This window comes from Penaeus vannamei, chromosome 40, assembly GCF_042767895.1.
Source record: "Penaeus vannamei isolate JL-2024 chromosome 40, ASM4276789v1, whole genome shotgun sequence".
Lineage (NCBI taxonomy): Eukaryota > Metazoa > Arthropoda > Malacostraca > Decapoda > Penaeidae > Penaeus > Penaeus vannamei.
In genome coordinates, this window is record NC_091588.1 from 25297414 (window position 1) to 25314913 (window position 17500).

General features: G+C 39.8%; 1 protein-coding gene across 1 annotated transcript in view; it reads right to left on the reverse strand.

The window, feature by feature from the left end:
• The window catches only part of LOC113826040 (UNC93-like protein), a 37255-nt gene that overhangs the window by 9653 nt on the left and 10102 nt on the right, over positions 1-17500 (reverse strand). Inside the window, exons 3-4 of the mRNA XM_070117611.1 lie at positions 2550-2724; positions 1021-1264 (exon numbers count right to left, since the gene is read on the reverse strand). Coding sequence (XP_069973712.1) covers positions 1021-1264; positions 2550-2724 — 419 coding nt within the window. The remainder of the gene's footprint in view (positions 1-1020; positions 1265-2549; positions 2725-17500) is intronic.

Here is a 17500-nt window from a genome sequence, read left to right on the forward strand (position 1 = left end):
TGAAATCAGTGACTTCCAAACAAGGTCGTTACAGCTGCAGTCTGAATGGTCGTTAGAGCATGAATAATTGTTATGGCGAGTGGTCTTTAATAGAACGAATGGCCGTTACAGCACGAGCGGTTGTTACAATGGATGGTCGTTAGAACGCGTATAGTCGATTAGGCACAAACGGTCGTTGCATCACAAATGGTCGTTAAATTACGAATAGTTTTTTACAGCAGAAATGGTCGTCGGAGTACGAATAGTTGTGACGCGAATGACCGTTATAGCTCGGGTGGTCGTTATAGCAGAGTGGTTGTTACAATGGTCGTTACAGAGCGAATGGTCGTTATAGCACGGGTGGTCGTTATAGCGCTCATGCCCATTACAAACGGTTACAGAGTGCATGGTCGTTATAAGAAAATTATTGCTACAGTACTTATGGTCGTTATAGCAGAGTGGTTGTTATAATGTTAATCGCCATTATGGTCGCTAATTGCCAGAATGGTCGTTATAACGGGAGTAATCGTTACAGCATGAATGTTGTTACATTGCGAATGGTCGTTAGCGAGTGGTCGTTATAGCACGGACGGGCGTGACAAACTAATGGTCGTTATATCGCCAGTGGTCGTCGCAACACGAGTGGTCGTTATAGCAGGAATAGTCCATTAAAAGCACTTCCCTTATCAAGTTTCGTATCATTACTCCAAATGATAATAATAATACAAGAAACGAAACAAAAAACGAATAAACAGATAAACAAATACTAAATAAAAAAACGAATCAAGAAACAAACAAACGATAACAACCCCAGAATAAACAGGTAAACAAATAAATAAAAAACGAATCAAGAAATAAAACAAACAAACAAACGATAACAACCCCAATAAAAGAAACTGATAAATAAAAAACGAATAAAGAAACAAACCAAACAAACAGACGATAACAACCCCAATAAAAGAAACTGATAAATAAAAAACGAATAAAGAAACAAACCAAACAAACAAACGCTAACAACCCCCCAATAAAAGAGAAACCGACCTTCGTCAAGTAGGTGCACTTGGCCGACCACATGGGCGCTGCTCCCATGCCCAGAATGATGGCCGTGGGCACGAGGGTGTAGATCTCAGGGTAGAATTGGGCGGCTATGTAGGTCGAGTAGCCCAGCATGCAGAGCGCCATGGTGTATTTGGTCCTCAGTTTCTTGATGAGCCAAGAGGGGACGAAGCAGCAGGAGACGACGAGGGCGGCGTAGAGGGTGGAGAGGGAGGCTGTGCCGTCCACTCTGGGGGAGAGGAGAGGAGAAGGTTCAAGGTTCAAATTTCAAATTTATATATTCAAATTTATATCAAATATCAAATATATCATATATCAAATTTCGAAAATTTGAATTGAGAATTCGCAATTCGTTTCAGATTCAAGATTCGAGATTTGAAGTGAGAATTGTGAATTCAAGTTTCAGGTTCAAGGTTCGAAAATTTGAAGTGAGAATTCGCATTTCGAGTTTCAAATTCAGGTTTCAGAAATTTGAACTGAGAATCGAAATTTGAATTGAGAATTGTGAATGCGTTTCAAATTCAAGATTCAGATATTTGAATTGAGAATTCTGGATATTTCAGATTCAAGGTTCGAAATTTGAAGTGAGAATTCGCAATTCAAGTTTCAAATTCAAAATTCGAAATTTGGAATTGAGAATTGTGATTTCAAGTTTCAAATTCAGGTTTCAGAAATTTGAATTAAGGATTCTGGATATTTCAAATTCGAAATTCGAAATTTGAAGTGAGAATTGTGAACTCAAATTTCAAATTCAAGATTCAGAAATTTGAAGTGAGAATTGTGAATTCGAGTTTCAAATTCAGTTTTCAGATATTTGAATTAAGGATTCTGGATATTTCAGATTCAAAATTCGAAATTGGAATTGAGAATTGTGAATTCAAGTTTCAAATTCAAAGTTCGAAAATTTGAAGTGAGAATTCGCAATTCAGATTTCAAATTCAGGATTCAGAAATTTGAATGGAGAATTGTGAGTATTTCAAATTCAAAATTCGAAAATTTGAAGTGAGAATTGTGAATTCGAGTTTCAAATTTCGAATATTATTTTTAATTATAATTTTTTTATTTTTAATTTATATTTATTTTTAATTATAATTTTTTATTTTTTATTTATATTTACTTTTAATTATAATTTTTTTTATTTATATTTATTTTTAATTATAATTTTTTATTTTTTATTTATATTTATTTTTAATTATAATTTTTTTTATTTTTTATTTATATTTATTTTTAATTATAATATTTGATTAAGATTAATAAATATAATAAATTATAATTATATATATAATAATTATAATTAATTTAATATAATATATAAAACTATTCGTAATTATATTATTAAATTTCATAAAGAGATGGTCAGATTCAAGGTTCGAAATTTCAAATTCAGGTTTCAGATATTTGAATTGAGAATTGAGAAAAACATTGCAAGACAGACGAAATGAGAAAGAAAATAAGATTATTTCAAGACAAGACAAGACAAAAAAAAAAAACGAAAAAAAAAACGAAAAACGAACTCGTTAATCGAAGACTGAAGGTTCGCCATCGAATTGTAACTGGTGAAGAGGAAGACGAAGGCGATGGAGATGATGACAATATTCTTCAGGATCTTGAGTCGCAGCGTCTTCTTCTCCGCCTCCGAAAGGTTGCTGTATTTCGAGACCGCTGCGCCGCCATTTTGTTTGGCCGGGGCTGCGCGGGAGAGAAAAGACAAAAGACGGTTAGGATGCGTGGCTTCCGGTCTCTGTTCCTTCTACTTTTGGCGGGAAACTTGTTTTACTCTTTTACACATGATAAAATCTATCTATCTATATACGTATACATTCTTATATTATTGTTCAACCTATTATCATTAATTTCCTATTTATTTCTTTTTCTTTCTATTTCTATTTCTTTCGGTCTCTGTTCCTTGCACTTTTGGCGGGAAACTTGTTTTACTCTTTTACATATGATAAAATCTATCTATCTAAATACATATACATTCTTATATTATTGTTATTATTGTTCAATCTATTATCATTAATTTTCTATTTATTTCTTTTTTCTTTCTTTCTATTTCTTTCGGTCTCTGTTCCTTGCACTTTTGGCGGGAAACTTGTTTTACTCTTTTACATATGATAAAATCTATCTATCTAAATACATATACATTCTTATATTATTGTTATTATTGTTCAATCTATTATCATTAATTTTCTATTTATTTCTTTTTTCTTTCTATTCCTATTTCTTTCGGGGGAAAGAAAAGAAGGTTAGGTTTCCTGGTTTCCGGTCTCTGTTCCTTGCACTTTTGGCGGGAAACTTGTTTTACATATAATAAAACCTATCTCTCTATCTATATACATTTATATATTATTGTTATTATTGTTCAACCTATTATCATTAATTTTCTATTTATTTCTTTCGGGGGAGAGAAAAGAAGGTTAGGATGCGTGGTTTCCGGTCTCTGTTCCTTGCACTTTTGGCGGGAAACTTGTTTTACATATAATAAAGCCTATTTCTCTATCTATATACATTTATATATTATTGTTATTATTGTTCAACCTATTATCATTAATTTTCTATTTATATCTTTTTTCTTTCTATTTCTATTTCTTTCGGGGGAGAGAAAAGAAGTTCGTGGTTTCCGGTCTCTGTTCCTTCTACTTTTGGCGGGAAACTTTTACATATGATAAAGCCTATCCATCTATCTAAATACATATACATTTATATATTATTGTTATTATTGTTCAACCTATTATCATTCATTTTCTATTTATTTCTTTTTTCTTTCTATTTCTTTCGGTCTCTGTTCCTTGCACTTTTGGCGGGAATCTTGTTTTACTCTTTTACATATGATAAAGCCTATCTATCTATCTATATACGTATATATTTATATATTATTGTTATTATTGTTCAACCTATTATCATTAATTTTCTATGTTTTTTTATTCGTCTTTTTCATTGTTCTATTTACTCTTTTTTTGGGCTTTATCCCTATCAATACTAATATATTTTTATATATTATATATATTTATATATTTTATATATATTTATATATTGCAAGACACATACGAATTATTGCACATATTGAAAACTCTATATAAGGAAGTATTATAACAACAAAAACAACAAATCGTATTTTTTCCTGTTTTTTCTTCACTTATTTTGTTCACAATTTGTTTAATGTGATTTTCCTTATCCTTTTCTTTTAACTTCTTATCGTTGTTTATTTATCTACTTGTTTTTTCCTTGTTTTTTTTTTCTTTTATCAAATCATAAAAAAATGAGTCAATATTATCTTAAAAAAAAGGAAATCCAATTTTTATGGTAAGTTTTTGGCGCAAATTCATCTACATATTTATTTCAAGTGAATAAGTGAATTATTTATGTAAACGTGTATGATACTTGATGAGTGCTGCATGTGCAATTTTTTTTTCTTTTTTAATTCTGTAACTATATATTTTTTAAATGTTATAAATTAGTTATATGATATTCATCATTTCTTATTACAACAACATTATATCCTAACAACATATTAAGTAAATATTCCAAAAAAAAAGCAAAAAGCACTATATTATAAAATCATTAATAAAATTACCGTAACCACACTTACGATAATTATCTCTACGCTATCCTACACCTTTATAGAAAAAAAAAAAAAAAAAAAAATCATAACCGACATAGGCCTATAACTGTAGAAAAAAAATAACCGACATAGGCCTATAACTGTAGAAAAAAATTAATAACCGACATAGGCCTATAACTGTAGAAAAAAAAATTAATAACCGACATAGGCCTATAACTGTAGAAAAAAAAACGACATAGGCCTATAACTGTAGAAAAAAAATAATAACCGACATAGGCCTATAACTGTAGAAAAAAACCGACATAGGCCTATAACTGTAGAAAAAAAACCGACATAGGCCTATAACTGTAGAAAAAAAATAATAACCGACATAGGCCTATAACTGTAGAAAAAAAATAATAACCGACATAGGCCTATAACTGTAGAAAAAAAAAAACCGACATAGGCCTATAACTGTAGAAAAAAAATAATAACCGACATAGGCCTATAACTGTAGAAAAAAAATAATAACCGACATAGGCCTATAACTGTAGAAAAAAAATTAATAACCGACATAGGCCTATAACTGTAGAAAAAAAAAACCGACATAGGCCTATAACTGTAGAAAAAAAAATAATAACCGACATAGGCCTATAACTGTAGAAAAAAAATAATAACCGACATAGGCCTATAACTGTAGAAAAAAATTCATAACCGACATAGGCCTATAATTGTACCTCACGAGAGAAAGTTCCATTTTGTTTATCCGACCTTGGATAAATGGCGTTTGTAATTAATCTGTTTGTTTGAGGAGTGAAAGGTGAGGATTTGGTGGAAGAAAAACAATGATTCTTCAAAATAGATGTTTTTTGTGAGTGTGTTGTGAGGGAAGTGTTAATTGAGGAATATATATGGTTTTTTACATTTTCTTTGTTGGTTTTGTTGTGTATTTGTTTTCATCTCTCTTTTCTGTTCGTCTTTGTATTTATCTTTCGTTTTTTTCGCTCTCTCTGTCTATGCTCTCTTTCTCTCTTTCTCTCTCTCTTTTTCTTTCTCTCTCTCTTTCTCTTTCTCTTTCTCTTTCGCTTTCTCTCTCTCTCTCTCTCTCTCTCTCTCTCTCTCTCTCTCTCTCTCTCTCTCTCTCTCTCTCTCTCTCTCTCTCTCTCTCTCTCTCTCTCTCTCTCTCTCCCTCTCTTTCCTCTTTCTCCTCTCTCCTCTCTCTCTCTCTATGTGTGTGTGTATGTGTGTCTGCTACACACATACACACACACACGTAAACACAACACACAACACCCGCCCCCCACCCCCATCCCCCCTCATGCCTCCCTCAACAACAACAAAGAAACAAACAAACACAAACACAAACAGACAGATCCAAGGGTGCTCGTAAACCACAGTAAACATACGATAATAAAAAATGTATGACGCCTATGACAATAACCTGTTAAGTTATCTCTTATCTACGAACCACACTGTATCATGTATACAGACACACACGCACACAGACACACACGCACACAGACACACACGCACACAGACACACACGCACACAGACACACACGCACACAGACACACACGCATATAGACACACACACACACACACACACACACACACACACACACTCACAATCACACAAATACACAAGCACACACGCATATAGACACACACGCACACAGACACACACACACACACACACACACACACACACACACACACACACACACACACACACACACACACACACACACACGCTCACACACACACACACGTACACACTCTCTCTCTCTCTCTCTCAAACACACACACACACACACACACACACACACACACACACACACACACACACACTCACACACTCACACACACACACACACACACACACACACACAGACACACACACACACACACACACACACACTCAAACACACACACACACACACACACACACACACACACACACACACGCATAGAAAGTCTTAACACGCTATTCACGCACACAGATTTTGCCTCATATGCTGAAGGCAGCCGCGCCCTCATAATTGGCGCGGTATGTTGTGCATGAGGTAGCATGAGGCAGCATGAGAGAGTGTGGATGTTCCGCTGCTTAGACATATGCGGTTGAGGGGCTACTGGTAAGCCTATTGGGTCTGTGTGTGTGTATGTTGTTGTTTTTTCCCTTTGTTTATATATCTGGTTGTTTGTTTGTCTTTTATTTGTCTATCTATATTCGGTTCTTTTTCCTTCAATTTCCATTTCTCTTTCTATTTTTTGGGGGGGAATTCTCTTTTCTCTTCCTCTCTTGTTCTAACTATTTCTCTCTCTCTTTCTCTGTCTGTCTGTCTCTCTCTCTCTCTCTCTCTCTCTTTCTCTCTCTCTTTCAAAAATGAATAAATAAAATAAATAAAATAAAATAAAACAATAAATGAAAATAAATAATAATAAATAAGAAAGTTAAGAATTGTGACGACGGGGGGGGGGATGGGGTCACACCTTGAGGAGACCTAACGATGTGTTGGGTAAGGGACGGGGGTGGGGGTGGGGGGGAGGGGGGGTTAGCCCTCCCATCCCCTCCCCCAGCCCTAATTAAGGCCCCTAATCCCTTTCCCTTTTCAACTCCTTCTCCCTCCCCCCCCTCTCTCTTCCCTTTCTCCCTCACTCCCTCCCCATTCTCTCTCTCCTTCCCCATTCTCCCTCCCCCCCCCCTCTCTCTTCCCTTTCTCCCTCTCTCCCTCCCCATTCTCTCTCTCCTTCCCCATTCTCTCTCTTCTTTCCATTCTCTCTCTCCTTTCCATTCTCCCTCTCCCTCTACCTCTCCCTCTCTATTCTCCCACTTCCTCCCTTTCTCTCTTCCTCTCCCTCTTCCTCCCCTCTCTATTCTCCCTCTTCCTCCCCTCTCTATTCTCCCACTTCCTCCCTTCTCTCTCTCTCTCTCTATTCTCCCTCTCCCTCTCTATTCTCCCTCTCCCTCTCCCTCTCTATTCTCCCACTTCCCCCCTTCTCTCCCTCTCTATTCCCCCTCTTCCTCCCTTCTCTATTCTCCCACTTCCTCCCTTCTCTCCCTCCCCCTCCCCATTCTTCCTGTCCCTCTTGCTCCCCTCTCTCCCTCTCCTCACTCCCCCCCCTTCTCCCTCTCCCTCTCCCTCAAAAATTCTAAGAGTATAATTCTGGACCAAATATTTTTACGTGAGTCTCAGATGACGAGAAAGAAAGAAAAAAGATGATAAAGAGAAGAAAGAGAAAACAAAAGAATACGTCTTATTCGTATCTTTTTCATTTCTTTCTTTTTTCTTTCTTTCTTTTTCTCATTTTTTCTGCTTTTTCTTTTTTTTTTGCCATCTTTCTTGGCTTCGTGACAACCAACTTAACGCTTTTTTTCACACACACACACACACACAACCAAACACACACACACACACAACCAAACACACACACACACACCCAAAGACACACACACAACCAAACACACACACACACACACACACACACACACACATACACACAAAGACAACCACACGCACATACACACACACACAACCAAACACACACACACACACACAACCAAACACACACACACACACACACAACCAAACACACACACAACCAAACACACACACACAACCAAACACACACACCCACACACACACACACACACGCACACACGCCACCCGATACCACCACGACCACCAGATCAAGCACAACTTTGGTGAAGCAGAACGGAGAGGTTACATCACCAACAAGATCTGAAATGTTTTCCTAGAGTCAGCCAAGCAAGGGATCGTCAGAGACTTTCTAAGGGGGGTTTGGGGGGGGTGGGGGGGGTGATAGGTTAAAGGGTGGGGGGTGGGGGGGTGATAGGTTAAAGGGTGGGGGAGGTGGGGGTGCTTGTGTTTGAGGGGGGCGGGGATAGGGATGGGGAATGGGTTGTGTGTGTCAGTGTGTGTGAGGGGGGGGGGGGGCTTGTGTGTGTGTGTGTGCGTACAATTCTGCTTATTCGTTTGTTTGTATCACACATCCACACACATCCACACTCACACACACACATCCACACACACGCACACACACACACACAGCCCCCCCCCCCCCCACACACACACACACGTACACAATCACACACACACACACGTACACACACACAGCCATGACCCACCACATCGTCATAAATTCCACGAATGAGTAATGATAAAAGATTACAAAATAACGGTGAATGAACCCACACCTTGAGACAAGTTGTTTCTTGCGCATATTAACCAAAGACAATGTATACCGGGGTCTAAATTGTTTTTTTTTTTTGTTCTCTCGTCTTTTTTATTTATTCATTCCCTCCCTCCCTTTCTCCCTCTCCTTCCCCTTTCTCCCTCTCCCCATTCTCACTCTCCTTCCCCTGTCTCCCTCTCCTTCCCCATTCTCACTCTCTTCCCCATTCTCCCTCTCCCCATTCTCACTCTCCTTCCCCTTTCTCCCTCTCCCCCATTCTCACTCTCCTTCCCCATTCTCACTCTCCTTCCCCATTCTCCCTCCTTCCCCATTCTCACTCCCCTTCCCCTTTCTCCCTCTCCCCACTCTCACTCTCCTTCCCCTTTCTCCCTCCCCCCCTTCTCACTCTCCTTCCCCATTCTCCCTCTCCCCACTCTCACTCTCCTTCCCCATTCTCCCTCTCCCCATTCTCACTCTCCTTCCCCATTCTCCCTCTCCCCACTCTCACTCTCCTTCCCCATTCTCCCTCTCCCCATTCTCACTGTCCTTCCCCTTTCTCCCTCTCCCCACTCTCACTCTCCTTCCCCTTTCTCCCTCTCCCCATTCTCACTCTCCTTTCCCTTTCTCCCTCTCCCCATTCTCACTCTCCTTCCCCAGTCTCCCTCTCCCCACTCTCACTCTCCTTCCCCATTCTCCCTCTCCCATTCTCACTCTCCTTCCCCATTCTCACTCTCCTTCCCCATTTCTCCCTCTCCCCATTCTCACTCTCCTTTCCCATTTCTTCCCTCTCCCCATTCTCACTCTCCTTCCCCTTTCTCCCTCTCCCCATTCTCACTCTCCTTCCCCATTCTCACTATCCTTCCCCTTTCTCACTCTCCCCATTCTCACTCTCCTTCCCCATTTCTCCTCTCTCCCCATTCTCACTCTCCTTCCCATTCTCCCTCTTCCCATTCTCACTCTCCTTCCCCATTTCTACCTCTCCCCATTCTCACTCTCCTTCCCCATTCTCACTCTCCTTCCCCATTCTCACTCTCCTTCCCCATTTCTACCTCTCCCCATTCTCACTCTCCTTCCCCATTCTCCCTCTCCCCATTCTCACTCTCCTTCCCCATTCTCCTCTCCCCATTCTCACTCTCCTTCTCCATTCTCCCTCTCCCCATTCTCACTCTCCTTCCCCATTCTCCCTCTCCCCATTCTCACTCTCCTTCCCCATTCTCACTCTCCTTCCCCATTTCTACCTCTCCCCATTCTCACTCTCCTTCCCCTTTCTCCCTCTCCCCATTCTCACTCTCCTTCCCCATTTCTACCTCTCCCCATTCTCACTCTCCTTCCCCTTTCTCCCTCTCCCCATTCTCACTCTCCTTCCCCATTCTCCCTCTCCCCATTCTCACTCTCCTTCCCCATTCTCACTCTCCCCATTCTCACTCTCCTTCTCCATTCTCCCTCTCCTTCCCCATTCTCCCTCTCCCCACTCTCACTCTCCTTCCCCATTCTCCCTCTCCCCATTCTCCCTCTCCTTCCCCCATTCTCCCTCTCCCCACTCTCACTCTCCTTCCCCATTTCTCCCTCTCCTTCCCCATTCTCCCTCTCCTCCCCATTCTCACTCTCCCCATTCTCACTCTCCTTCCCCTTTCTCCCTCTCCCCATTCTCACTCTCCTTCCCCTTTCTCCCTCTCCTTCCCCATTCTCCCTCTCCCCACTCTCACTCTCCTTCCCCTTTCTCCCTCTCCCCATTCTCACTCTCCTTCCCCATTCTCCCTCTCCCCATTCTCACTCTCCTTCCCCATTCTCCCTCTCCCCACTCTCACTCTCCTTCCCCATTCTCCCTCTCCCCATTCTCACTCTCCTTCTCCATTCTCCCTCTCCCCATTCTCACTCTCCTTCCCCATTCTCCCTCTCCCCATTCTCACTCTCTTCCTTCGCCCATTCTCACTCTCCTTCCCCATTTCTACCTCTCCCCATTCTCACTCTCCTTCCCCATTCTCACTCTCCTTCCCCATTCTCACTCTCCTTCCCCATTTCTACCTCTCCCCATTCTCACTCTCCTTCCCCATTCTCCCTCTCCCCACTCTCACTCTCCTTCCCCATTCTCCCTCTCCCCATTCTCACTCTCCTTCCCCATTCTCCCGCTCCCCATTCTCACTCTCCTTCTCCATTCTCCCTCTCCTTCCCCATTCTCCCTCTCCCCACTCTCACTCTCCTTCCCCATTCTCCCTATCCCCATTCTCCCTCTCCTTCCCCATTCTCCCTCTCCCCACTCTCACTCTCCTTCCCCATTTCTCCCTCTCCTTCCCCATTCTCCCTCTCCCCATTCTCACTCTCCCCATTCTCACTCTCCTTCCCCCTTCTCCCTCTCCCCATTCTCACTCTCCTTCCCCTTTCTCCCTCTCCTTCCCCATTCTCCCTCTCCCCACTCTCACTCTCCTTCCCCTTTCTCCCTCTCCCCATTCTCACTCTCCTTCCCCAGTCTCCCTCTCCCCATTCTCACTCTCCTTCCCCAGTCTCCCTCTCCCCATTCTCACTCTCCTTCCCCATTCTCCCTCTCCCCATTCTCACTCTCCTTCCCCATTCTCCCTCTCCTTCCCCATTTCTCCCTCTCCCCATTATCACTCTCCTTCCCCATTCTCCCTCTCCCCAATCTCACTCTCCTTCCCCATTCTCCCTCTCCCCATTCTCACTCTCCTTCCCCATTCTCCCTCTCCCCACTCTCACTCTCCTTCCCCTTTCTCCCTCTCCCCATTCTCACTCTCCTTCCCCATTCTCCCTCTCCCCATTCTCCTCCCTCTCCCCATTCTCACTCTCCTTCCCCATTCTCCCTCTCCGCATTCTCACTCTCCTTCCCCTTTCTCCCTCTCCTTCCCCATTCTCACTCTCCTTCCCCACTCTCACTCTCCTTCCCCACTCTCACTCTCCTTCCCCTTTCTCCCTCTCCCCATTCTCACTCTCCTTCCCCATTTCTCCCTCTCCTTCCCCCATTCTCACTCTCCTTCCCCATTCTCCCTCTCCCCATTCTCACTCTCCTTCCCCATTCTCCCTCTCCCCATTCTCACTCTCCTTCCCCATTCTCCCTCTCCCCACTCTCACTCTCCTTCCCCATTTCTCCCTCTCCCCACTCTCACTCTCCTTCCCCATTCTCACTCTCCTTCTCCATTCTCACTCTCCTTCCCATTCTCACTCTCCTTCCCCTTTCTCCTCTCCGCATTCTCACTCTCCTTCCCCTTTCTCCCTCTCCTTCCCCATTCTCCCTCTCCCCATTCTGACTCTCCTTCCCCATTCTCACTTTCCTTCCCCATTCTCCCTCTCCTTCCCCATTCTCACTCTCCTTCCCCATTCTCCCTCTCCCCTTTCTCACTCTCCTTCCCCATTCTCTCTCTTCCCATTCTCACTCTCCTTCCCCATTCTCCCTCTCCCCATTCTCACTCTCCTTCCCCATTCTCCCTCTCCCCACTCTCACTCTCCTTCCCCATTTTCTCCCTCTCCTTCCCCATTCTCCCTCTCCCCATTCTCACTCTCCTTCCCCTTTCTCCCTCTCCCCATTCTCACTCTCCTTCCCCATTTCTCCCTCTCCCCATTCTCACTCTCCTTCCCCATTCTCACTCTCCTTCTCCATTCTCCCTCTCCCCATTCTCGCTCTCCTTCCCCATTCTCCCTCTCCCCACTCTCACTCTCCTTCCCCATTCTCCCTCTCTTCCCTTGTTTTATTCTGTCTCTTTCATGTATATTCTGTTCATTATTATTATCATTATTCTACTCGACTTATTTTATAATTTTACATAAATAATTTTACATAAACAGAATTGATTTTTTACATCCTGTCATGAATAAAAAAATATATTGAAAAATAATCAAATCCATTAACTACATTCAAATCTATAAATACAATAAATACATTATTTTTCATCATAAATACAACAACACATACATTATTTTTCATCATAAATTCAACAACACATACATTATTTTTCATCATAAATACAACAACACATACATTATTTTTCATCATAAATACAACAACACATACATTATTTTTCATCATAAATACAACAACACATACATTATTTTTCATCATAAATACAACAACACATACATTATTTTTCATCATAAATACAACAACACATACATTATTTTTCATCATAAATGCAACACATACATTATTTTTCATCATAAATACAACAACACATACATTATTTTTCATCATAAATACAACAACACATACATTATTTTTCATCATAAATACAACAACACATACATTATTTTTCATCATAAATACAACACATACATTATTTTTCATCATAAATACAACAACACATACATTATTTTTCATCATAAATACAACAACACATACATTATTTTTCATCATAAATACAACAACACATACATTATTTTTCATCATAAATACAACACATACATTATTTTTCATCATAAATACAACAACACATACATTATTTTTCATCATAAATACAACAACACATACATTATTTTTCATCATAAATACAACAACACATACATTATTTTTCATCATAAATACAACACATACATTATTTTTCATCATAAATACAACAACACATACATTATTTTTCATCATAAATACAACAACACATTCAAAATAACGAACTGTAACCAAATTTTAATGTTACGAATGTGTTGAGAGGTCACATAACATACTTTCACTTTAACGAAATGCGTCTTAGGCTTTTCCAAGGAGAAACAGGTTAAGAAAAGTTGAAGATAAGGTCAAGGAGAATATATTTTTTCCTCTTTCTATTTCTGTGGCTATTTCTATCCCTGTCTCTGTCTCTATCTCTCTCTTACTCTCTCTCTTTCTTTCTTTCTTTCTCTCTCCCTCTCTCTCTCTCTCTCTCTCTCTCTCTCTCTATCTCTCTCTCTCTCTCTCTCTCTCTCTCTCTCTCTCTCTCTCTCTCTTTCAATATAACTACGTTTTTTTCGATTTATTTAGTTATCAGAAGTGAAAATATGAATAGAATCTCACAAGCAAAATAATTTCCAAAATCTTTTCGTAATATAAGACATTCGTAAAGCATGAACATAAAATACTAATAAAAATAACATTTCAAAACATTAAACTTAGAAAAAAACAAAAAAAATTAGGCCTGTGGTCCCTTTGCGGTATTTTCTCACCCAAATCTTGCCAAATTCTCAGCATCTTGAAAATTTTGCTCTAAAACTGTTTTACCGTCTTTCCTATTTTTTTTTTTTTTTTTTTTAGTTAGTAACGTTTCTTTCTCTCTCTCTCTCTCTCTCTCTCTGTCTCTCTCTCTCTCTCTCTCTTTCTCTTTCTCTTTCTCTCCCTTTCTCTCTCTCTCTCTCTCTCTCTCTCTCTCTCTCTCTCTCTCTCTTTCTCTCCCTCTCTTTCTCTCTCTTTTTCTCTCTCTCTCTCTTTCTCTCTCTCTCTCACTCACCACTCACTCATTCTCTCTCTCTCTCTCTCTCTCTCTCTCTCTCTCTCTCTCTCTCTCTCTCTCTCTCTCTCTCTCTCTCTCTCTCTCTCCCTCTCTTCTCTCTCTCTCTCACTCATTCTCTCTCTCTCTCTCTCTCTCTCTCTCTCTCTCTCTCTCTCTCTCTCTCTCTCTCTCTCTCTCTCTCTCTCTCTCTCTCTCTCTCTCTCTCTCTCTCTCTCTCTTCTCTCACTATTCTCTCTCTCTCACTCATTCTCTCTCTCTCTCTCTCCCTCTCTCTCTTTCTCCCTCCTTCTCTCACTCACTCATTCTCTCACCCTCTCTCTCTCTCTCCTCTCTCTCTCTCTCTCTCTCTCTCTCTCTCTCTCTCTCTCTCTCTCTCCCTCCCTCTCTCTCCCTCTCTCTCTCTCTCTCTCTCTCTCTCTCTCTCTCTCTCTCTCTCTCTCTCTCTCTCTCTCTGTATCTCTCTCTCTCTCCCTCCCTCCCTCTCTTTCTCTCTCTCTCACTCACTCATTCTCTCTCTCTCTCTTTCTCTCTCTCTCACTCACTCATTCTCTCTCTCTCTCTTTCTTTCTCTCTCTCTCCAGCTCCTGTTTCTGCTGCTATAGTTACGATTCCTATTAACCTGCTACTATGGCTACGACTATTCCTACAACTGCTACGAGATCTATAACTGTGACAATTACTACTGCTGCTACTACTACTATAGCTAAGCCTATTCCTAGTACTGCTACTACTACTATAGCTAAGCCTATTACTACTACTGCTACTACTACTATAGCTAAGCCTATTCCTACTACTGCTACTACTACTATAGCTAAGCCTATTACTACTAGTGCTACTACTACTGTAGCTAAGCCTATTCCTACTACTGCTACTACTACTATAGCTAAGCCTATTACTACTACTGCTACTACTACTATAGCTAAGCCTATTCCTACTACTGCTACTACTACTATAGCTAAGCCTATTACTACTAGTGCTACTACTACTGTAGCTAAGCCTATTACTACTACTGCTACTACTACTATAGCTAAGCCTATTCCTACTACTGCTACTACTACTATAGCTAAGCCTATTACTACTAGTGCTACTACTACTGTAGCTAAGCCTATTACTACTACTGCTACTACTACTATAGCTAAGCCTATTACTACTACTGCTACTACTACTATAGCTAAGCCTATTACTACTACTGCTACTACTACTATAGCTAAGCCTATTACTACTAGTGCTACTACTACTGTAGCTAAGCCTATTACTACTACTGCTACTACTACTATAGCTAAGCCTATTCCTACTACTGCTACTACTACTATAGCTAAGCCTATTACTACTACTGCTACTACTACTGTAGCTAAGCCTATTACTACTACTGCTACTACTACTATAGCTAAGCCTATTCCTACTACTGCTACTACTACTATAGCTAAGCCTATTACTACTAGTGCTACTACTACTGTAGCTAAGCCTATTACTACTACTGCTACTACTACTATAGCTAAGCCTATTACTACTACTGCTACTACTACTATAGCTAAGCCTATTACTACTACTGCTACTACTACTATAGCTAAGCCTATTCCTACTACTGCTACTACTACTACTATAGCTAAGCCTATTACTACTAGTGCTACTACTACTATAGCTAAGCCTATTACTACTACTGCTACTACTACTATAGCTAAGCCTATTACTACTAGTGCTACTACTACTGTAGCTAAGCCTATTACTACTAGTGCTACGACTGCTGTAGCTAAGCCTATTCCTACTACTGCTACTACTACTACTATAGCTAAGCCTATTACTACTACTGCTACGACTACTGTAGCTAAGCCTATTACTACTAGTGCTACTACTACTATAGCTAAGCCTATTACTACTAGTGCTACTACTACTATAGCTAAGCCTATTACTACTACTGCTACTACTACTATAGCTAAGCCTATTACTGCTACTGCTACTACTACTATAGCTAAGCCTATTACTACTAGTGCTACTACTACTATAGCTAAGCCTATTACTACTACTGCTACTACTACTATAGCTAAGCCTATTACTGCTACTGCTACGACTACTATAGCTAAGCCTATTACTACTGCTGCTGCTACTACTATAGCTAAGCCTATTACTACTAGTGCTACTACTATCGCTGTGGCAACTGCTACTGTAGCTACTACTACTTCTAGACTACGTTCGCTACTGTTAGTACTAAAAATTTCTAGAGTTACTGCTATTTAACTAATGTTAGTAATGATAATGATTATATATCAATAGCAGTGATGATGATGATGATGGTGATGAAGATGATGATGATGATGATGGTAATGATGATGATGATGATGATGTTGATGATGGTAATGATGATGATGATGATGATGATGATGATGATGATGATAATGGTGATGATTATGATGGTAATGATGATGGCGATTTTAATGGTAATGATAATGAAAATAATTATGAAAATGTTAAATGAAACCAATCATCGAAAAACGAAAGAAAGAAAGAAAGAAAGAAAAAAAACACGAAGACAACCCTCCCTTCCCCCTCCTCCCTCCCTCCCAAAAAAAAAGAAAACAAGAAAAAGAACAAACACAATAACCCATTCATTTTCTCAAAAAAAAAAAATAAATAATAAATAAAATAAAATCAAACTAGACAACGATTTCATTTGGTTCGCTAAGACATTTGCGATAAGAGACTGAGATATCGTATTTCCACTCACAACCTGATAAGATAAAGATACGCGACAGTCTTATCGGATTATTAAGTCAGATGATAAAAGCAATAAAAAAAGGAATGGTGGTGATAAGTCGAAGGAAAGGGAGAACAAGAAGAATGGAAGATAAGAGGCAAATTACGAAAAGAAAATAGAAAGTCATCAGTAAAGATTCTTATAAACAAGAACGTGTAAATGAAAATAATGATAAAAATAAAAATAAGTTAATAAGTTTGCTATTACGAATGATATAATAATAAATTGAAGGAAATAATAATATAATAATATATAAATAAAGTGATATAATAACAAAATGAAGGAAATAACTATGATGATAAGAGTAACAATGATAATGATACCAATAATGAAAGTCATTGTAATGATAAATCTACATAAGATTAGCATGAATATATCTACGCATGTATGTATGTAAAGAATGTATACATACATTTACGCACATACGGAACCACACACACACACATGAATAAGTGAATAAAAACGACATACATTTACGCACATACGAACTCGCACACATGAATAAATGAATGAAAACGACATACATTTACGCACATACGAACTTACACACACAT